General features: G+C 35.2%; 2 protein-coding genes across 4 annotated transcripts in view; both read right to left on the bottom strand.

The window, feature by feature from the left end:
* Window positions 1–8636, bottom strand: part of LOC141325171 (CD276 antigen homolog) — a 34083-nt gene extending 25447 nt beyond the window's left edge. Inside the window, exon 1 of the mRNA XM_073833678.1 lies at window positions 8507–8636. Within this exon, the coding sequence (XP_073689779.1) occupies window positions 8507–8552 (46 nt within the window). The 5' untranslated portion in view covers window positions 8553–8636. The remainder of the gene's footprint in view (window positions 1–8506) is intronic.
* Window positions 8637–10945: 2309 nt separating this feature from the next.
* On the bottom strand, window positions 10946–22134 carry khdrbs1a (KH domain containing, RNA binding, signal transduction associated 1a). 3 transcript variants are annotated; one of them, XM_073833676.1, is made up of 11 exons: window positions 21880–22134; window positions 20227–20348; window positions 20033–20149; window positions 19807–19953; window positions 19309–19442; window positions 18962–19199; window positions 17860–17933; window positions 17576–17634; window positions 17193–17361; window positions 15080–15133; window positions 10946–11102 (listed from the first exon to the last, which is right to left on the bottom strand). In XM_073833676.1, exons 1-9 carry the CDS (start codon window positions 22001–22003, stop codon window positions 17258–17260), a joined length of 1119 nt encoding a protein of 372 aa, XP_073689777.1. In that variant the 5' UTR covers window positions 22004–22134; the 3' UTR covers window positions 10946–11102; window positions 15080–15133; window positions 17193–17257. The 3 variants fall into 3 exon arrangements, with proteins under 3 accessions (XP_073689777.1, XP_073689776.1, XP_073689778.1); XM_073833675.1 differs by having other exon boundaries at window positions 15080–17361; XM_073833677.1 differs by having other exon boundaries at window positions 15080–17361; window positions 17896–17933.
* Between the last annotated feature and the right edge of the window lie 1939 nt (window positions 22135–24073).

The raw sequence follows: 24073 nt of genomic DNA, 5'->3' as shown, positions 1-24073 counted from the left end.
AGAAGAAGAAAGTGAATAATGAGCAAAGGTGGTTTTGGAACAGCACCTGGGATTTGCAGATGCCTTATATCAGGGCTCAGCAAGTAAGTTTGGCATCAGGCCACAAAAAAGAAAGAAAAAAAAAATCTCCACTAGATGGCGGGCCAGAACATAGTCAAAGGAAATTTAAAAAAAAGAATTGATAAAAAAATTAAACTAACTGCCTGTGACAGACTGTTACAGTGTCTTTTGTAACTGGTAGTGAGCTGTTACTCCAGGTATACAAGAATTATGGACTTAAATTTAACACCTTTTTAAGACTCTTTCCATACATTTGAAGACCTCATCGCCACTTCAAGTTTTAACTGGTTACATAGGCAACACTTTAACTTACATTTACTCTATATTGATCGTAAGACAGCATAACTAAACAGTTTTAGTTTGCAATAACTCCTTATCAATGCAACACAATTCAGAAGCGTGGGAACGAAGCACAAGAGAATTAATTGAGTGACTAACCCAATGTAACATTAATTAGAAGGAGAAACCTGAAACAAGAATTAGACCAATAAACAAAACAACTGACAAAATTTAGTGAATAGGGAAAATTGTCATGGAAAAGCATATTAACATATGTTTGCTTAAATTTATGTTCAAGATCTGAGGTACTGATGCACTACAAAAAGTCATTAGACAGGAGAAATGGTGAAGATGCACTGTTCCAGCATTGATAGACTATATTTTTAAGCGTTATCAACCTTTTTCCTCAGTAACGGATAAGCGACGGCATGATAGATTCTAACTTTGCTTTGGGTGCTCTCGTGTTACGGCCTCCACTGAAATTGATGTTAAAATGAGGTAAAAAAAAAAAAAAAAAAAGGTTGAATGTGTGCAGGATTAAGCTGTACTGTTTTTGGCTGCCAAAATAACAGCAATAAACTTAAGAAATATCTAGTGCTGTATGTCTTGCATAAACGATGACAAAAGAAAATGAGCATGGCTTAAAGGAGAAGTTCACTTCCAGAACAAAAATGTACGATCCCAGCTAAGGAAGGAGGATCTTATCTAGCGAAACAATCGTTTTTTTAATTAATTTTTTTAATAACAATTTATATACTTTTTAACCTCAAACGCTTGTCTTGTCTTGCTCTGTCTGAACTTTTTTCTGTTTCAAGAGAGTTAAGGTATGTTGAAAAAATCCATTCTTATTTTCTCCCTCAATTTCGAAATCATCCTATACATCGCTGTTTTACCGTTTTTGCTAAGGGTGTTTGATTTTCCTTGCATGTTCACTTTGCAAACACTGGGTCGGTACTCCTGCAGCGATGTAGGGTGATTTTGAAAGGATTTTTGAAATTGAGGGAGAAAATAAGAATGGATTTTTTTCAACATACCTTAACTCTCTTGAAACAGAAAAAAGTTCAGACAGAGTAAGACAAGACAAGCGTTTGAGGTTAAAAAGTATATAAATTATATATTTTTTAAATAAACAATCGTTTCGCTAGAAAAGACCCTTCTTTCTCGACTAGGACTGCATTTGGGATTGTTTGAAACCACATTAAAAACAGCATTTTGGAAGTTCAAACTCAGGGCACTGTAGAAGTCTACTATACAGAGAAAAATCCTGAAAAGTTTTCCTCAAAAAAAACATAATTTCTTTACAGCTGAAGAAAGAAAGACATGAACATTTTTGATGACAAGGGATGAATCCATTATCTGTACATTTTTGTTCTGAAAGTGCACTTTTCCTTTAAATCGCCTATGTTAAAATACTATACTAATAAATAATACGTGTGAAATAATACAAAAATGTGTTCGAATAAATTGTGATCTTATTTTGTAGACCGGATCAAGAGCTCATATATGTGCGCTCATCTGTTTTCAATGCAGCTATCCCTTGTACCGTTTTTTTTACTGCAAAAAAGACGGTCACTGCGACACTGTAAAGTCATTAAATGGCACCATGTGCTTAAAAAAACATTCTTATAGGTTTAACGTTATATTATGGGCTCAGAAAACGTGTTAATTTGACATTTGACAAACACCAGAGACCGGAAATGTAAAGCACCGTTCCAGTCAGGTGAGACATCCGTGTTCAGGAAAAGGTGGATATATGGAATGTATTAAATAAAGAATTTGATATTTTGTGATAATTGTGTCAGGATAAAATGTAGAATAAAAATTTAATTAATTCAAAAATTTAAATCATCAGTGTTGCCAGTAAGTTCCGGTAAAAACCCTTTGAAATGTCTAACAGTGAAGGTTAAGCAAGCATGTGCTGTAGTGTAAGTGCCCTAAACTATATCCCATTTGTGTGGAAACAGATGTGGTACGTTTTGCACAGGTAAGCACTGATATGTTGGAGTTGGCCTGGCTCCAGTCTCCTTCCTTTAAGTTTCATACATACAGACATTTGGAAAATCTTTCCCATGCAAAAAATACATTTACTAAAAACATAAACCAGCATTTTACTGCAGTTTTGTGATTTTAGTAGTTGCTATGGAGTTACTGCAGTGGTTTCTTAGTGACATCCAATAATCCAACCTCTTTTTTTTCTTTTCTTTTTTTTGAAAAGGGGTCTCCAGGGATGCCATTAGAGAAACGTTTTAGTTCCCTAAAAAAAACATTGAGTGAACAGTTCTAAAAAGAACAAAAAACGTTTTCTTGATGTCCTATTTCCTGTCTGAAGGATATTTATCATGCTTTCAGTATGGCTTAGATCCTCTGGGAAGGCTGTGTTGTAAGAGTATTTTTCAGTTTGATACTCTAGAAATCCCCTCAAATACAATACAATGACGTCATCACCAATAATTGAATCTCACATGGAAAGTATGAATTCGTGGTTATCTTTTCAGGTAAGAGGCTAGATGTCTGGAGGCCAGAGCTAAACATATCCACACGCTATCCAAAGACCACATTGCTATCAACTGACTCACCTATCTAACTTTTCTACACCATCAGCTTGATATATTACAAATCAAAAGGCAAAGAAGAGCCAAAGAATCTAACAGTGACAGACTAAAGGAGAACATTCAATGCTCTCTAGAGAACATAATCTCACACAGGCCCTTAAGGCTTAGTCCAGCAAGCAACGCCCCAGAAACTACTGAATCACCCATATAGCAACAGCCATAAACAAACACTTCAGCAACTAAACATTTATGCAGGTATATTAGGGATGTAATAGTATATGATCAATACTGCCTTGATATTATCGTGGTCACATGATGATATGAAACCATACACTGTAAAAAGTTTCCACCAGATTCAACTTAAAAACCTAAGTTCAGCAGCTGCCTTAAGATTTTAAGTTAAATCAGCTTAAAACTACAAGTCATTTTCACTTATCACAATAAAAATGGGTTGATATAACTTGTAAATTTAAATGGCTTAAGTTGATTTAACTTAAAATCTTAAGGCAGCTGCTAAACTTAAGTTTTCAAGTTGAAACTGGTGAAAACTTTTTACAGTGTAGGTCTTCCTGGCAAAAAAGTGTATTTTTTTTTTTTTCACATTTAACGTTCTTATTCTAGAATTAAATGTCTTTAAAGTTGTATTTTGGGTCATTTTGCTTTGGCACAGACTAGTATCTGTCAAAGGAACTAAAACCGAAAGCACAATATGGCTTAATCCCTTTTTCAAGTCTGTTTTTGCAGCACGTTTCGAAGCGAAGTGCGCACCTCGTTCAGGCGATCGGCTCATGATCCGGTGTTTTCCGCACCTCAGAACGGCTCAGTTCACAGTAAGTGCAGTGAACTCATTTATGGCATGTGCTGTGAGTTTTTAGGAACGCAACGGCCAAGAGTTATGCTTTATTGTTGCAGCAGATGATTTCACTAGATTTGTAGTGAGCCTGTTTTCACTAAAGCTGAATTTTCTGTCAAAATAAAAGCTCTACTGTTGTTTCCTTGAAATTGAAAGCTTAAAGGAACACTTTAACACCGTTTTGAAATCCATTCAGCCGTTCTCCTGTTCTGGCGATATCACTTTTAGCATAGCTTAGCATAGATCATTGAATCCTATTAGACCAATAGCATCGTGTTCAAAAATGACCAACGAGTTTCGATATATATATTTTTTTTTTATTTAAAACTTGACTCTTCTGTAGTTATATCGTGTACTAATACTGGTGGAAAATGTAAAGCTGCGATTTTCTAGGCCGATAAGATTAAGAACTACACTTCCATTCCAGCGTAATAGTCAAGGACGTTTGCTGCCGTAACATGGCCGAAGCAGGCGCTGTAATATCATGCAGCACATGTGCAAATGCTAAACTAGCTGGGAACTAATTTCAGGCGCTGCGTGATAAAGCTTCACTAAAGCTATGCTAAAATAATATCGGCAGAACAGGAGAACGACTGAATGGATTTCAAAACGGTAAAACTCAACTTATTAACTCGGTGGGAGTTGAAAAAGGAGCCCATTTCCAAAAAAAAGTTCCTGTAAAAGTGCAGTATGATTTGCTAACAGCTAATGGTTTAAATGGGCAATGTTACTACAGTCCAAATTCAAAATATAAATAAGTGTAGAAATTAGGAAAGTATTGTAATTATCCTACTTGTAGTATACAGCAAAAATAATATACCTATGAAATATTCATTTTCATTTATTTTACATTATTTCAGTTTATACTGTGCAATTTATGGCTATTACGGTCATTGTTGTTGTTATTATTATTATATTCTAATTTGTTTGGCTTCCTAAAACACCAGTGTGAATATAATTTAGACTGAGACAGTATGCCACAAATAAAAAGAGGGTTGAGTCCACTTTGAAGTTCAGTTACAAGTCAATTCACTGACTTTTTATTTCTGACTTTCAGTTGTGGCTGAAATTTAAAGGCAATTTCTGAACATTCTCTCTTTATGACAAACTTGTTTAAAAGCCCTGCAGTAACTACTGATTTTGTTGCTTCCTATAAACACAACACCCAACCACCTTTCATGGAAATCTAATTTCGGGGAAATCTTGTTTACCTGTCAGCATCTTCAAAGCCTCCCTTGTGTATGGTTGCCACATGGGCATAGACCTTCTTTATGCCCTATTATCAGAGATCTAATTACCACTCCTGAAGGTAATGAGGGCCATTTGGGTTTGCCATTGGTTTAATTATTTTTGAACAAAGATATTCAGGAAAATCATTGGTCATCTCATAATGCTTTTGTGATTTGTTTTAAAAAGACAGCTTATCCATTCAAAATGATAGTGATGCTATAATTTACATACACTCATGTTGTTATTACAGAACTCAAAAGATATATTAAAGAAAGTTGTGGTTCAAACAACTCACTGGTTTCCATTTATATTTCTTCTTCCACAGAAAAGTCCTACAGTTTTTTAACGACATGAGGGTGAGTAAATGATGACAGAGTTATCATTTTTGGGCAGACTTTCACTTTATCTAATGTGCATCCCATCCCGGTGCCAAATACCCACCCACAATTACTCTCTTTGTCCTTGTAATGTCAGCACAGTTTATGTCAGGCACATTTTAAGCAGAAAATGTTGACTAATGGGACTACTGAATATTCTCAATGAGGCTGCATTTAGTTGATGAAAAACACAGTAAAAACAGTACTATTGTGATATATTATTACTATTTAAAATAACTGTTTTATATTTGAATATATTTTAAAATTATTTCAGTATCATTCCTCCAGTCTTGTGTCACACAATCCTTCAGAAATCATTCTAATATGCTGATTTGCTGCCTAAGAAAACAGAACCATAGTGTGGAAAAGCTAGTTTACTCCTACTTTACTGATTTCATCAATTGGCAAAAAGAAACAAGTTTATCAAACCAGGTGCAAATTATTAGAACAACATTAGAAATCAGTCTGGACTCAAAAATCCTACAGTGACTGACCACCTTTTCTTTGCCAGACATGATGTAGGAATTCACGGAGGAATGGCGATAGCAGAAAAAAACTGAACTAAAACAACACTGCACAAAGGCTCTAAGAACCCTAGAATACAGGATGATGCTGCTATGCACTCTAATGCTTGACTCAAACATCTATATTTTGCGATGCACGCAATGTTAGAATAGAATGCGACCATGGCTTTAAAAAGCAACTGATTAAAGTTTAGCCTTGGTGTGAAATGCATAGGCAGGGAGACAGGGAACAACACAAAGCAGCTCCCTCTTCCTCCCCCCCTCAATGAATGCCATTCAATTTCACAAAAACAAGACAAGCACCCTGCCTTCGAATAAAAAAAAAAGGCTGCTCTCACTGGCAACTGAAACTGACATTAACACTAGTTAAAGGGATAGTTCACCCAAAAATGAAAATTTGATGTTTATCTGCTTACCCCCAATGCATCCAAGATGTAGGTTACTTTGTTTCCTCAGAAAAACACAAACGAATATTTTTAACGAAAACCGGTGCAGTCTGCCAGCCTTATCCAAATTACACCCTGCGGCTCGTGATGATACATTGATGTCCTAAGACACGAAACGATCGGTTTTTGTGAGAAACTGAACAGTATTTATATCATTTTTTACCTTTTTTACCTCAGCCACGTCCATCTCTCCTGAGCACGCGTTTGGCATCAGTCACGTCACATGTGCACGCGCTTCTGGCGTAGTATACGCAAACGCCGTAAGCGATCTGTTGCATGTATACGACACTCATTGTTTACACAGAGCACAGAGATTGTGGATATAGCGGCTATTCAAAATGGTTATTACTTGCGCGTATCCTGATTGTTTAAACCGATTTAAAGCTAAAAGATTACATAAGTTTGCGCAAACTCATCCGGGACTTTTCACTGATTTCCCCCTACGGCGTTTGCGTATTCTACGCTAGAGCGCGTGCTCATGTGACGTGACTGATGCCAAACTCGTGCTCATGACAGATGGACGTGGCTGTGTATCAAAGGTAAAAAATTATATAAATACTGTTCAGTTTCTCACAAAAACCGATCGTTTCGTGTCTTAAGACATCAATGTATCATCACGAGTTGCAGGGTGTAATTTGGATTTGTCTGTGCATGTTTTTGTTTACTTTTAAAGGTTTGGTGCCCATTCACGTCCATGATAAGGCTGACAGACTGCACCGGTTTTCATTAAAAATCTTCGTTTGTGTTTTTCTGAGGAAACAAAGTAACCTACATCTTGGATGCATTGGGGGTAAGCAGATAAACATCAAATTTTCATTTTTGGGTGAACTATCCCTTTAAACACATTAAAATTAAAGGTTCTTTACTGGCATCAATGGTTCTATGAAGAACCTTGAACTTCCATGGAATCTTTTTTGAAACTGAAAAAAGAAAAATCATCTTTAAAGGGTCAAAACACATTTTTGAGATGTTAACAGATATATACATGTTGTACATTGCTTAAAACAGTAGTAGCTGTCACGAAAAATGTTACACAGTGTAAAGTGGTCATTTTTGCGTTTTTTTGTGACCATTTCGTGCATCCGGTTTTAAAAGTTCAAATTACGCTCTCGGCAATGCATATTACTAATTTCTAAGTTCTGATATATTTACGGTATGAAATTTACAAAATATCTGTATGGAACATGATCTTTAATTAATATCCCAATGATTTTTGCCATAAAACAAAAATGATTTTGTTATACGTGTTATTTTGTTCATTTTGACCCATACAATGTATTTTTGGCCATTGCTAGAAATATACCTGTGCTACCTAAGAATGGTTTTGTGGTCCAGGGTCACAAATGCACTTCAAAATGGTTATTTTAGAAACTGGTCACTGAAACGTTATTTGGGGGACCAAAAATGGTTCTTCTATGGCATCACTGCAAAAAAACACTGTATTTTTAAGAGTGTAAATTTTTTTAAAGGAAAATTGAACTTTGTATTTTTTTTTTATTCTTTATTATTTTATTCTTTTAAAAATCAAGCCAAGATTTATAGATAGAACTGTGGGGGTTTGTCCTTTGAAAAACACAATAAATTGACAATCAGTTCCACCTCCTGACCACTTATGAAACAGTTCACTAAGTTTTGTACTTTTTTAATTTTCTTCCACCCACTTGACACAGGATGTCTGAAGTAGGGTCTCTGCAGCCCACAAAGAAAATGTGCCTGAATGAAAACATTGAAATCAAGTGAATCAGATCTAATATAAAATGTTAGCCTACTTTTGTATATTCTACCTGCTATCAAAATTCCCTGATGTTTTTTACTCATACTTAAGTGTTTCACAAGAAAAACATGAGAAATGTCGTGTGGTACTCAAGTTAACAAACTTGACATTCTTCTTTTCGCATGCAAATGTTTTCAACGAAGAAAATAGAATGGATTTAATGTAACATTTCTGCTTGTGGGTTTATTTTCACCCTCTTGGCAAAGCAAACACAATGTCCAGAGGATAAAATCAACGTTTTGCAGTTCGTTTGCGATTTTTCGGAGTTCTATGTCTAGTAGCCTATATGATAATCTAGTGTTTAAAACAGCCCCTGGTTTCAACGTGACAAACATTTAAATGATTCGGTTTGGTCCTGCAAGCATAAACACGAGTTAAAAAATGTCAGATCTTCAGAATCGCTGTACCTACCTGTATGACGCAGTAAGATCCAGAGAAACAGAAAAGGACACAGCATACTTTCTGAGGAAGATTTTAAACCTGGAAACCTTGTAAAGCACTTTGGTTTAATGGTGACGCATCAACTACACGGAGTTCTCCCAAAGACATTTAAACCCTGCAGCCCAACAAGGGGGCGTGGACTCCAAAAAAAACTGGGCGGTAAATCCAAAAAGAGAGTCAGTAATTTTTGTTTTTGTTTTTTTGCGTTAAGTCTGATTTAACGACGCGTGAAATGTAAAGCTATAATTTATATAAACACGTTTTATCCACTCATTTCTTCCCGTAAGAGTGGGCGCGGCCATTTGCAAATATTTGGGTCTAGCTTGAGAAGCAGAGAGAGAGAGAGAGAGAAACATATTCTAATACTTCTGGTCTCAACTTCCAGGTATTTCTGGCTGTACAAATCAGATGGTTTGATTATTGATATTGCAAATTTGTGACCCTGGACCACAAAGCCAGTCATAAAGGTAATTTTTTTTTTAAATTGAGATTTATACATCATCCTAAATCTGATTTTTTCCATTAATGCATAAGTTTGATAGAATCTGACAAATATTTGGCTGAGATAAGACTATTTGAAAATCTGGTATATGAGGGTGCCAAAAAAAATCGTAATATTGAGAAAACCGCCTTTAAAGTTGTCAATTTTTACAAAATAACTTAATGGGACATGATCTCTACTTAATATCCTAATGATTTTGATTTAAAGAAATTCTAGTCATGCTACAAACATGTTAGAAACATACTAGCAACTTGCTTTTTAACTTCTTTAAACTTTTCCAACTTTTCCCCCTACTTCTTTAAACTTTTTCCAACTTCTTCAAATTTGTCTAAACTTCTTTTAACTTTTCAAATTTTCTGGTCCGGCTTTCTCAAGCCAACTTAAAGTTTGTCTTGACAAACTTTATCTAGTTAACTTCTTTAAACTCTTTGAATTTTTCCTCAACTTTTACATTTTTCCCCACTTAAGCTTTTCCCAACTTCTTTAAACTTTTCAAACTTTCTGGTCTGGTTTTCTCAAGCCAACTTAAAGTTTGTATTGACGAACTTTATCTAGTTGACCCATACAATGCATTTTTAGCCATAGCTGCAAATGTTCCCCTTGCTACTTATGACTGGTTATGTGGTCCAGGGTCACATTTGTCTTACCATGTTATTTTAATGTATTATCTTCTTTATGAACACCAACTTAGGTCGGAAAACACAGTTTAGGCTACAGAAAGTTATTCTTATATTTTCCTATACCCATTGACTTACTTTTGCAGTTGAAGAAAACGGTGGATAGGAGTCGCGCTGAACTGGTTTGGGAAAACAAATCTCTTCATATTAAAAACTTAAGAGTAATAATAAAAACATGTTTTGATGGGTAGTGTTAATTACACCAAATAACTGGTACTGGTCATTACTGTGTAACAAAATACACAAATGTATGCTAGTGTCAATTTCATGCCAAGAAAAGGATTTAACTACAACACGATGCCATAGAAGAACCTTTTCGTCTTTATGGTTCCATAAAGAACCTTTGTTTCACCATGGGTTCTTTGTAGCAAAAGAAAGTTCTTCAGGATATAAAAAGCTAAGAAAAAGATGGTTCTTTAAACCTTTGAATTTTTCTTTATGGAACCAAAAATGGTTCTATGGCATCGTTAAGAAGAACCTTTTAACGCAACTTTATTTTTAAGTTTGCAGGCAACTTTAAATTACCATACCAAAATAAAACAAATCCAAACCAAAATCATTTAAACTACTTACCGGTTAATTGCTTCCAAGCCGTTCTCGTAATTTTGCGCTCCAACTGGAAATTCCTGAGCATCTTGTCTATTAAACAATTTATGTTGAACTTTAATGAGATACTGAACTCCTTCAAAGCAACTTTCTAAATGTATGATCTCTCAAGATCGGATGTTGGCGGAGCGTCCGGATGAGTGAAGCGACTAACCATTGTCAAGGCTATTAATCCCGTTTATGCAGTTCTCTGCCAGCCAATATTCCTTAATTTAAAACCCTAACAACTGCTTAACTTTAGCCACTAATAACCCAGCAAACCCAAATAACTGCCTAGAAAGTGACTACCCTTGTAGTTCTATCCCCCATTGGTGGCATTAACTTTCAAACTAACAGCTTGTTAATGTCAAACTTGATGCCTTCCAGCCGAATTGCAGCAATAGGTTGCAATTTTTCTAAATAACCATGGCAATGTATTCAAAGTTCACCACATTGTTGGCAAAACTCCTAATCTGCATTTGCATCCCCCTAAATTATCACCATGAACATTTTTGTACTTTACGTAACCCACTAAATTTAGGCTAAAACTTACTGATTTCAACAGTTGCAGAAGCTCTTAGTTAAGCATACCCATGCACACTACTGCAATACAAACTCATTTTGAAACACGAGTAACAACTTCAATAACAGTATAAAATCATTTATTGGGATCCAAAAAATGCATGTATAAAAGAGCAACAAAATAACTTAACATGATTTTAAAAAGACTAAAAGTATTTACTAAACATTTCTCAATCATACAAGAGGCTGCAAAATCCTCTTCAGTGCAAAATGACAAAGCCTGCAACACAGAAAACAAAAAAAACAATTAAAACTTAAACTTTTAAAAAGCAAACTTGTACAAAACTACAGAAGTAGTACACTGAATGCAACATTGAGTGAGGAAATACCAAGTCTCTGAACCATATCAAAGATTAATGAGCTGTACAAGCATGTATTACCTACACAGAAAACAGCTTTCCAAATGTATTGCCAAAATGCCTACTGGGGTAACTTAGGTTATAAAAGTTTTGCATGTTTTGCACCAAATATATAAAATACAAAATATAATACTCCAGAATTAACGCTTATGCATTGTCAGTGTTCCAATACTCTTTGGTCCAATGAATTCAGACTTTTCCTATGACCCTTCCAGTAATGCAAAGACAAGACAAGGCATGAAATAACCTGGTGTAGATCCATTTTTTTTCCCCAGCCAGTATCAAGTTAGCAAGCTTTAGATCAATAGTACGGTTCAACATTACAGTAAATGGACAGATTTTGACCCTTTTAAACCACAGTTCAGGAAATAAGACTATAATAGAAGGTGATTGGTCTGTTTTGCTTATGATTTGAGTCATAAAACAAAGTACATTCAGTACCAAGGTCAGCAAATTTTAAAAGTCTAACGGAATTTAAAACCACCAAAGAAACCATTTACAATTGCAAAATTTTCCTCATGTGTTGTCGCAGTCATTTTGGTCTAGATAGAATCATCTTTTTGCCACAAGTGCTAGTTAAATGTCATTGCACTGGACTAAAACCTTTGACAACAACTTCCCCTCCCAAAATGTATAAATTTACTTTTTGCTGCCTTTTTCCCCACCAGTTTAAACTTTTGGCAGCCAACTTACAAAAATTGCTTACAAATTCCATATGCTTAATCATTACCAAATATTAGATTCAACCTGAAGTCAACTTATGTTTCAATTAGAACGTTCTAGTTGGGAATGGCAAAATAGAGTTTCATGACTGATTAAATTACCAAAGTGAAATTTACAGATTCAATTGACCCCTTGCAAAAACTTGTCCTCAGTTGCCTTGTCTGACAAATAAGCCAAATGTCATACTACACATTCTCAAGCAATAAAATACATCACAGAACATAAATGAAACTAACATCACACTGCCAGACAAGACAGAGCAGGTCACTTCAGGTATGAAACAACGAGGTTTAAGAAATTCAATGTGTCATGACAGATCACGTCTTATTAGATCAAATCAACATGTGGAACGCTCAGCTTTTCTTTTGCATGAACATTTGAACTTATTTCAACCACGGAAAACTACCCGACAACTAAGTTTAAGCCCAAAATTAATCTACTCTCCCGTCTTTGTTTTTAAATCAGATCGCCAGTCAATCAACAGGGTTTGTACAGATACTGTCAAATGAAATTCCAGAAGGACTTCAAGCACTACTTTTAAGGACTTCAGAGGTCTCATCACACAATGCCTTATTTCTCAAATTCTTAAAGAGAAATAGATAAGAGTACACTAATAAAAAGGCAAAAATGAGAAGCACATGCAAAGTATTACTTCTAAAGTATACTACACTTATAGTAAAACCATGGTTAATTCTCGTAAAGGTATTGTACTTGTGCATAGTTTTAGTTGTTTTTAGTACTGCTTTAAGTTTCTCTAACGTTTAAGAAAAAAAAAAAAAAAAAAAAAAAAAAAAAAAAAAAAAAAAAAAAACACACACGCAAACCCGCACCGAAGTCCCGACTTGAATCAAATGATTCAAGATCCATGCTCTGAAGTTCCAATCCAAAGCAAAAGACTCAAACCCGCTCCAAAGTACTGATCTTAATCAAATGATTAACGACCCACACTCTGATGTCCTGACTGAATGATGATTCATGAACCATTTCAGATCAGGACTCTGATCATAATGTTCAGACACATGAATACATACACTTATATGAATACACTTGTAATATTAGATATCAGTATATATATGTTGAAATTGCTTCTTTATCTAAATAGTCATATTCCTTACTTTGTTTGCTTTTGTTATGTTTTATATGTTTGGTATAATAGTCACATTCACTACTTGCATTATATATATATATATAAAAAAAAAAAAAAAAAAAAAAAAAAAAGTTCTTTAATTGTAATGATTGAGTAATAAAACATTTGATGGAAAAATAAAAGAAAAAAAGACTCTGATCGCAAATCACTCAGAACTTTGTGAATCTTGAATCATTTGATCCGAATAAGTCAATTTGTGAAGTGACTTACGAATCGGTTCAGATCCAGATCAAATGATTCACAATACGTGGTTTGAAGTCACAATCTGAAACAAATGAGTCATGACACATTGGAATGCAGTGTTGAATCTCACATGAACAGATAAACTCCATTTCCAAAGCTGCTGTGAGTGTCACTTTTACCGTTTCATTTGAGAAAACTAGCATCATATACTGTACACAGAAACTTCACGGCAACTTGTCAAAATAAAAGTACGGTTTAACATGTAACAGAACAATATTAGTCTTGTATTACTTTTTTACAGTATAATGTAGGCATTTATATATTCCCATTTAAATAATTGACAAAATACATGATAAAAATTACAAGATTAACCACTTAATTGTAGAAAAAACAACAACATTTAAACTGTTTTAAACTGAATAATTCTTCCTCCATGTATTGATTTTAAGAGTAAACCCGTTTACCAAAAATTAAAAGGTTTTCTCTCATTTGATTAAAAATAAATGTTTCTTTCATTTGACTATCAGAAATTAAAACAATTTCTTAAAAGAAAAAAAAAAGAAAGATTGTAGAGCCCTATTGTTCAAAATGTTAAAATAGAGAGTCGACTTATTTTTTTCACTGAAAATGTTTGTTATTACACAAAGTAGGCTACCGGGAAAAAAGTAACGTTGGCTACCGGCAAGTTCAGTTTCACCCATCACTTTTTTTTTTTTTTTTTTTTTTAAATGGTCACAAGCGATACTGGAAATTAAAAATATAAAAAAAATAATAGCCTTTTAATTTGATCTGGTTTTTGCTGGTGAATTGGTCAAAAGTAATAAGTCATGAGTTAGAATCAGAGTGGTTCCAGCGTAAATGACTCAATTGAGTTGGTTCATCTGTTCACATTTTCAGCCATGAAAACGCATTCAGTACTACTCACTTAGCTTGATTGTTTTCTGACCAGTGTTGGGGAAAGTTACTTTTAAAAAAGGAATTACAATATTGAGTTACTCCCTTAAACAACATTTTTTTTTTTTTACATTAGTTACTTTATTAAAAACCAAGCCCTGCCCATGTTTAAAAGGTAATGCAAAAGTAACTTAACTCATTACTTTCCATAAAGTAAAATTTTTAGCAAACCTGCCCTCCAAAGGCAAAGCGCAGTAACTACACATTGTCAAAACTGAGTTATGGCTTAAAACGGACTTTGTGACAACTGTTGTGTCGTGTGGCAAAGTCTCCTGGTTAAATTGTGTCCCGTTGCAGAGAAACAAGAGTTTCAACATGTTTGACTAGCTGGTGTAAAAATGTTACAGGCATTTTCCTCAGTTTCAGTGTTGGCATAGTTACTGCACTTTGCCTTTGGAGGGTGGAAATGTAAAAGCCTTTTTACACTAAAAGCATCATGCTTCGAGAAAAGTAAATTCACATCTGTACAGTAGACGACAAGGGAGAGAAAAAAATAAATTACATTTTTGCTTATTAGTATGGATGAATTAGATCGAAGGTCGGCAGCAAAGACATTGTTTAAAAAAGGGATAAAATACATTAAGGACATTTGTATTTAACACTTAATTATTGCAGGGTAACAGTCCTCAATTCAAAGTCAAATTCTAGTACTTTAAGCACCTTATACAAACCCTGAATCAAGCTGTTTGCAAAGGGTCAATTAACTCAGGTTACATACCATTCTTACTCAAGTGCAACTTGGCAAAGTTACTTGCAAGCATGCGAAAATTTAAACATCCAAATGTTTCAAATCATTAAATGTACACGCACACACACACACACACACTTCACCTGTAGCAGCTGCCAGGTAAAGCAGGTCTGGAAAGAACCTCTCTGCATCAGTCACTGAGCAACACAAAAGAGGAGTTAGTACACAAAACCACACAAATCAACTCCACAAACACAAGTACACCTCTACACACATCTCATTACATATTAGATTCGAGGACATTTTCTCTATTTTGTACAGCTACAAGAATACTTTAAGAACAGTGTAATTTGGACTAAAAACTACAATCTATTTGGTTTTTAAAAACAAAAGTTGCATATAACAGACTAATTTTAGAAAAAAGAAATGTTTTATGATGTGTTAGCCAGGTTTAGGAATATTGACTTTTGAATTTGTACACAACGGAATTTGAATTTGCAATGATTGTGTAGAAATAAGTGAGTGAACATTTGTGCTAGGAAAGAAATTTAGGGTTGATATTACCTTTTTGAAGCTTGCATTACGCTTTACGCCTTCTTTCCCAATTTTGTAGTTTATTAAGCCAGCGAATGCAACATTTGAATCATCTTCACGGTCAAAACTTTCACCCTGGGCTACAAAAGTCTTTGTGTTGAGAGATCTGGTTGAACAATACAGATCATGCCGTTGCTTTTGCCTTTTTTTTTGCACGCAAAGTTACCAGAGCACCAAACATCTAAATTGTTTTGTGCATGTATACTTTACCTTTTAAAAAGGGGGATCTATCTGGGCTTTTAGAGGTGACTCTGCAGGTCTTACCTCAAGATCCTTTTCAATAGAAGACAGATATGTAGAGTCTCTGTGACATCAGAGGGATTTAGTGACTCTGATGCAAGGTTGCAACAGGGTTATCGCTTTTAAAACAGGTATAAACACATTACAAAAATTCCAGGATTGTCTTAGTATTGTGTATAAATCATTGTTAATGTTAAATAGCTTGACTATTGATTGTTAAAGGGGTCATATTAAAGTCAAATCCACTTGTTTTTGCACCAAAAACAGGCAGATGTTTTTCACTCTAATTTAGGTAAATGCATTTTTACTTAAGTTTTAAGTCCTAATTGTCATTCAAAAGCTTAATAACAGCCGGTTTTAAACATATGACCCCTTTAAAATGATTAAACACAAAGAATTGATTAACTTGTTGGGGGACCAAAGTAACATTTTGGAAATATTTTCCTGTACAAGACATAAGCACATTTTTCACGATCTACTTCACAAATAATTGCAGACTATTTATCAACGGTTTATACACAATATATATTTTGAACAGCATTAAGTGAGTAAAACAAGGTTTCTATCTAAATGCTGTGATGTTATAAAATGCATGCATAATTTGGACAGTTTTACAGTTTGCAACAGTTTTATATGGGATGAATATTAGCACTTTAATAAAAGTCAAATACAAAAGTTTTGAAGGCTGTAAAAGAAAACTATGCTTTATTGACAAACTGATAGGGACACATTTTGGACATATTTAGTTCCCTAGTTAGGAAATGCACACAAGTTTGCTAATATTTCGGAAACTGCAAATCTAGAAACACCAAAGAACAAGTTTTCTAATAGTTGAGTATTGTACGTACAAAGATTTGAGAAGGTTGTACTTTTATCTGACTACAAGTAAATCTAAGACTACAAACTTAGCGATATTTGTTTTGCTCATTTAACAAAACGAATCAGCATATGCGAAGTTTGAATGTTTTTACGAGAATTTCAAACAATAAATAAACCAACCAAATGGAATTTGTTTTTTTGAAAAGCAACAAGATTGATTTGTACAGGAACTAATATTTTTGTGCATTCCTTGATTTTTTGCTATGCCTTACAAAAGCGCGTTTGGAATAAGTCTAAGTGACATTAACAAGCAATTTTCTCTCTTTTTTTTTTTTTAGCAAGTCATTTTACACATGGCCATCAGCTAATTATCTAGCATTCTGGCATCAACTTTTTCAGAGAAGAAACACTTAAGCATTAAAAGGAAACAAAAACAGCAAAACAAGTCATAAAACAAAAAAAGCAAGAATAAGCACAGCATATAATCGCAAATCTAAAACGCGTCACGTCGAACTTATGGTCATCGTCCTACTTAGAGTAGATTCAGAATATTAAAAAGGAGTGTTAACCAAAACAGAATACAAAAATAACAACTAGAATTACTTTAGGTGGTTACAAGAGGTTACGAGGGGACGAAGTTGCCAGGCAACCGTAGTGACGGACAGCTCTCAGTATCTGCCATATGGATGCTCCCGATACGATTTGCCCTGACGGGCAGGAGGAGCCTTTCCACCAGAGCCGCCCCAAGCACTGCCTTCCCAGTCATCTTCAGCTAGAAACAAACAAACACTGTTAACGAAGAAATGACTCAAGGATAACATAGTGCATCACACAATGTTCTATGGGTGTATGCTGTAGTTTAAGCATGATTAATGTTCTGTATTAGAGTCTGTAGTATACTCTAGCTCTACTGCCTCATAGATGTGCCAAAAAACAAGCTGGACATTTCACTGAATGATGCATGCATAAATGAGAACATGACTTACTGTAAGACTCGTAAGTTTCTTGTGCCTCTCCGTGACCGTAATCATAATACTCTGTATCTCTGTGGAAGAAAAACAAGGTTTAAATCAAAAGCGGTTTTGTATAAGGTCTTAAAATTAAATCAAAGACAGACTTTGGTTAAGAAAACCGCTTCATAGCTTCTAAGAAACCGTGAGCATAAATGTTAAATTTAGTTGCTGCAGTTTGGAAATGCATGAAATGAATCAAAGAAAGTAGTATGGACTAATTAAGAGGGGGAAAAAAGTATGCAGCAAACAGCACTCACGGCTGTGGAGCAGGCTGACTGTAGTAGCTTTCATACCCTTCATAGGAAGGCTCTGCGTATGGTTCTTCATATGCCTGAGAAAATACAGGAAACAGAGATGAGCTAAAAATAGATTTCTAAAGACTTGCAGTTGTTGGTCTTTTTAAATGGAAATACTGATGTTTCTACAAAGTGGTAGCAAAAGTAATGCAATAAAAGAGACTAATGATAATTAGAGAGCAAAAAGTGTACCAGTGAGATTTAATTTACAGTATTTGACGTAATACTGGCTTAATCCAGACGGGTCGGTTCCTTATGACTGAACGAGTATGTGTACTCAAACGAAGGACATGCATTTACAAACTAGTATCGCAGCAAAATTTTAAATTTTAAAAACATGAGCCAGAGTCTAGTACACTGCCATTCAAAAGTTTAGAGTTGTTATGGGGATTTACTCTTATGCTCACTAAAGCTGAATTAGATCAAAAATAAAGTAAAAATGGATACACTAGTCAAAAGATTTAGAATGGTTAAGATTCACGGTTTTAAAAGTAGTGTCTTCTGCTCATCAATCCTGCATTTATTTGATCCAAAGCGCAAACAATAAAATTGAGATTTTAGAATTTAAATGACTTCTATTTTAATAGATTTTAAAACGCAATACATTAATGTCATTTCAAAGCTGATTTTTAGCATCATTATTCCTCCCTTTAGAATTCATTCTAATATTCTTGTTTGCTGCTCACCAAAAAAAAAAAAAAAAAAAAAACCTTGGAGTAATGCTGAAAATTTAGCTTTGACCACAGGAATAAACTACATTTTAAAATTGATTTAAATATAAAGCAGTTTAAATACTAAACATTTCACAAGATTACCATTTTTGCTTTTGGATCAAATTAATGCAGGCTTTGAGAAGAGAATTCTTAAACATCAAATTAACAAATTATTCAAATATAATATATTATTCAAAGTAACTAATACATTTTGTGACAAGGCTGAATTTGTGATACGTTTTCATGAAACCTTAATGTTTTTCTGGATTATTTGATAGAAAGGTAATAACTGAATGGCAGTATATTTAACACAATTACAGTTCACATGGGTGTTGTGGATATTGACTTACATATTCGCCGTAGGTCTCTGGTTTGGTTGGGTGCTGCTGGTGGGACAGAGCAGTTGATGGTGTCATCCTCTGAGCCGGAGCTGGTGGTCTTGAGCGAGCAGCTGCTCCTCCTCTGGATTGTGCAGAGGGTGGAGGACCTCCACGTCCTGCGGGGGCTCCCCTGGCGGAAGCTCCACGCCCTGGACCTCCTCTTGGAGCTCCTCCTCTTGGTGCTCCACGAGGTGGCATACCACGACCCCTACGTGAACAAAAACGCATATGGATTTACTACACATACTCCAAACAGAAGATAATTACATTAACAGATGCATGTGGCATACAAAGGCTACATTTGATATAGTTCTCACCTAGGGCCCATTGGGGGTGGTGGGCCACCACGACCACGAGGGATGCCTCTGCCAGGCCCAGGAATATCCTGAGAGCCGTTCAGAAAACCTGGATCCATGAAAGCTTCCGGGTGCATATCATCCATCCCTTCCACCTGACAAGAGAAATTTGTTAGTCTTGAGTCACGCCCTACATCCCGATCTGCCCTAAACAATATTGAAAATTACCACTATCAGATAGAATTTAGGATAGATAGCATGCATATTAAGACAGGCTAAAATTTCAATAATATAAGACAATTGAGTCTACGAGAAGCAGTCTAGGTGTTTAACTATAGCACCCCCATTGGTTGATTTGGGCAAGTCTTTCCACAAATTAAGCTGTGCAATCTAGTCAAGTTTCAAGTGTCTAGGCCTTACAGTTAGACAATGCACTTGAGAACCCATTAGAATTTACTCTTACTGAAGTGAAAATTAAATTTATGGAGAAAAAAACAGGTTGAATCATTTTACACTTACAGGCATTAGGAACTTCTTGACCTCGTCCATGGCATGAGCCATACGCAGGTAGCAATCAGGAATTGGAGCAAAAACCTCGATGTGCACATGCAGCTCCATGGCCAAGTGTGCGTACTTCGGATCACCACCCTTCCTCAGCTCCTCTTCCTGCAGGTTTCACAATTGAATCATTAGTAACCAGGTCACTTACGAGTAAACTCATTAGTGATGTAGTCTGGTTTATTACCTTGTTCTTATCCCTCATGGATCCTTTGCCCAGCACAGAGATCTTCGCGCCGGTGTCTTCCTGCAGACGTTTGATGGTGCTGCCCTGAGGCCCCAGAATCTTTCCCACAAAGTTAAACTGAGGGGAAACATTAAGTTATTTAACAAACATCCAATAACAAGTACTTAAAACTCAGACGGTTCATAATGACTTACCCGAGGATATTGCTTCGTGGGAATGAGCACTCTCTCCTTCACCCTTACGTTCTTGTTGGCGAACAAATCCAGATACGCCTCACCCTCCTTTTTAGGTTCACCTTTCTGCACCCTTTCAATTTCTGCAAGAGAAAACACAAATTAAATGTAAATTTGCTTCACCGCAGCAATTAGATTCTCCCCCCCAAAAAGTAGTGCTCAAACCATACTGAATTTGCACATGTGGAACTAGTCTATGGAAAAACCATAGATAACTGGTCAGACTTCCATTTGCATGGTTTGACAATATTTGGCCAAGATACAACTACTCAAATCTGAAATCTGAGGGTGGGGGGAGGAAAAAAAAAAAAAAAAAAAAAAAAAAAAAAAAAACTTTAAAAGTTGTCCAAATAAAGTTCTTAGCAATGCATATATCAAATTAAGCGATTCGTTTACAGCAAGTAACTTACAAAATATCTTAATGGAACATGATCTTTATGTAATATTTTTGGCATAAAAAAAAAAAAAAAAAAGTTATTTTGGCCATTTTTGGCTATTGGTAGAAATATCCACCCATGCTACTCAAGACTGGTTTTGTGGCCCCAGGGTCACAAAGGCTGAATGTGCTTACTGATTGAAGCCGTAACTTTTTTTAAATGGAATGAATGACAAACAAACTAGACTTTAATGGGGAATCTAACATGTGCGCAACATTTGACTGCATTTCCAACACCAAAAAAGGAACAAAACTAATGCGATCGTGGGGGGGAGGGGGGATTTCACTTACGAAAATTGCACCAACATAATAGCATGGGTTTCAAAAATAAAAAACCCAATTAGTAAAAACCCTAAAAGAGGTCAACTGGTCTTTCTCAAAGCAGAAAAGCTATTCATTATTGTAAAAGCTATAAGACAAAGAAAACAGAAAAGGTAGTGGAGGAAATGCTTGTATAATTAAGCAACCTCGAGTTTGGAATTAAACCAATTATAAATATTTGCAGTCAGAATGGCTAAAATTACGTTAAAATAATTTAATTACGATTCTTTTATTGGTTTTCGGTACAGATTAGGTTACATTCATAAACCACGCTTCTCTTGCATTGTCTGCAATCCTGGGATTCCCTTTTCACCCAGAGAGCATGGAGCAGTGCATCATGGGATTGTCCTTCTCCACAAAAGAAATGCAAGTGATATCGCCGTAGAACTGGGCCAAACTGAAGCACACACACGTAACGTTTGAAGAAAGAAATAAAGTCCTAAAACATAGATCTTTAGATAAATTCGACTAAAATCGCGTTCAGATTTCATACATTAGCATGCGTGCAAATTGGCGGTCTTCGACCGAACAATGGGTTAATGCTTTTCAACGTTAATTGTGGGGCGTGAGGCGAGCCAAATCTCCTAATTTCATACATTTCCAACATTAAACGCAACATAATGCAAAACACCATGGCTAAGCATAAAACGCGAACATGAAAATGCAACAAGGCCCAATCGACCAAATCCACCGCATCCGGCCTGCAACACGCATTTAACAGACACGTGTAATTCGTTGCATGAATATGAACTAGCAAGGGAACAAACGTCTTAAGTTTGCCATTTAAGAAGAATTACAAAAACTATAGTCAGAAGTTCTGCGTGAACAGTTTTAATAATGAATGAAAAGGCACTGACCTGCAGATAGGAGTTTCATGGCGTGCGTGAATGAAGAGTCCAGGCTGTCTTTTTCCGCCAGTAACTCCGGCAGATATTTGCTATCACCAGCGCTGTTCTTTCTGTTTTTGTTATTCACATCCATGTTGCTCGCGGTTTACGGGGTTCTTCGGAGAACTCAAACGGTCGTTGCAGGAGACTGATGCTGAAACTGCGTGCCGAGGCTTTTCTACTCTCCTCCTAACAAAAGAAACGGCGGTTAATGGCGCAGATGGAAATGACGTCACGTGGTGAAACCTGCTTCCGCTTTAGTATTGGAAGAGATAGGGGGAGGGGCAGCGGTTGATAAATGAACGACTGTGATTGGGCGGTTCTAGATCAGCGCTGTGAAAAGTAACAGATGTCATGCGACTCATGCGAAATGAGTTGAGGCCCATCGTGAGGCCTTTATTGAAATCACCTACCATTTTGATGAGCACAATTTAAAAATGCAGTATAAGAGGTGTAGAAACATCAAATTACCAAAACAAGTATACTGATTGACTGGTTAAGCACATTTTAAAGGTTACAGTTGTAAAAAGTTGTAATTAATGTTGTATATTCACAGTTTGTTAAAATATGTGACATTTGACCCTGGACCACAAAACCAGTCTTAAGTAGCATGGATATATTGTAGCAGTTGCAAAAAATACATTGTATGGGTCAAAATACTAAGGATAATAGATAAAGATCATGTTTCATGTTGATATTTCGTGAATTTCCTACCGTAAATATATCATCAAAACTTAATTTTTGATTAGTAATATGCATTGCTAAGAACTTAATTTGAACAACTTTAAAAAACGATTGTTTAAAGACAAGATTCCACCCTCAGATTATCAAATAGTTGTCACATCCTAACAAACCATACATTAATGGAAAGCTTAGTTATTCGCCTTTCGGTTTTCTCAGTTGACCCTTATGACTGGTTTTATGATACAGGGTCACATATTTCTTTTTGTACGGTGTAAATTTTGTTAAAATACTGTTTTAATCTGTTTGCTATTTGCAGTGGTTAATGTTTACTAGATTTTAGACTGTTATAATAAATTATAATAAAACAGTTTTAGTCATCAGTTTTGAATGAGAACATGGTGAAACTTGCAAATTTAAGGCCTTTGTGGTTGTGGACAATAACAGTGTCATGTCTTTTTTTGCCCAAAAACCAATGACACTTACTGACTTGGTTGTTTTTTTACAACTTCAATGACAGTTTTTGTAGACTAGAAAAAAGTGTACATCATACATTTTACAGTTGAGTCCAAACATTTACATACAACTTGCAGAATCTGCAAAATGTTGATTATTTTACCAAAATAAGAGGGATCATATGAAATGCATGTTCCATAGAAATTCTGTGGTTTTTCATCATTTTTTGTGTATTTGCATCTTTTCCAAATGACTGTATGATTACTAAAGATTCAAACGCTCACTGATGCTCCAGAAGGAAACATGATGCATTAAGAACCGGGAGTGAAAACTTTTTGAATTTGAAGATCAGGGTAAATTTAACTTTTTGTCTTCTGTAAGTATCTTCTGTAGGTTCTGAAAGGCAGTATGAAATAAAAATATATATATATTTAGGCAAAATAAGAAAAAAAGTACACATCTTCATTCTGCTCAAAAGTGTACACCCCTGGCTCTTAATGCATCATTTTTCCTTCTGTAAGAACATCAAAATTACCAAACCAGTATATACTGACTGACTGATTAAACAAGTTTAAAGATTACAGTTGTACAATGTAGTATGTTCACAGTTTGTGGAAAACAACTAGAAAATAGTTTTATTGATCACAAAACTTAAGCAATCTTATGCAGCACTGGTATATTTGCAGCATTAGCCAAAAATACATAGTATGGGTCAAAATTATTGATTTTACTTTTATGCCAAAATCATTAGGATATTAAGTAAAGATAATGTTCCATGAAGATATTTTGTACATCTCCTACCGTAAATATATCAAAACATAATTTTTGATCAGTAATATGCATTGCTAAGGACTTCATTTGGACAACTTTAAAGGCAATTTTCTCTATATTTACATCCCCCCCCCTCGATTCCAAATTTTTAAACAGTTTAAATAGTTAGCCTATCCTAACACCCCATACCTCAATGGAAAGCTTATTTATTCAGATTTAAGATTGTGTAATATGTGATGTAATATTTAATTTTGTT

Source organism: Garra rufa, chromosome 2 (genome assembly GCF_049309525.1).
Source record: "Garra rufa chromosome 2, GarRuf1.0, whole genome shotgun sequence".
In the NCBI taxonomy this organism is placed as follows: Eukaryota; Metazoa; Chordata; class Actinopteri; order Cypriniformes; family Cyprinidae; genus Garra; species Garra rufa.
The sequence above is the reverse complement of the archived record's forward strand: the minus strand, read 5'-3'. Positions and strand labels throughout refer to the sequence as shown.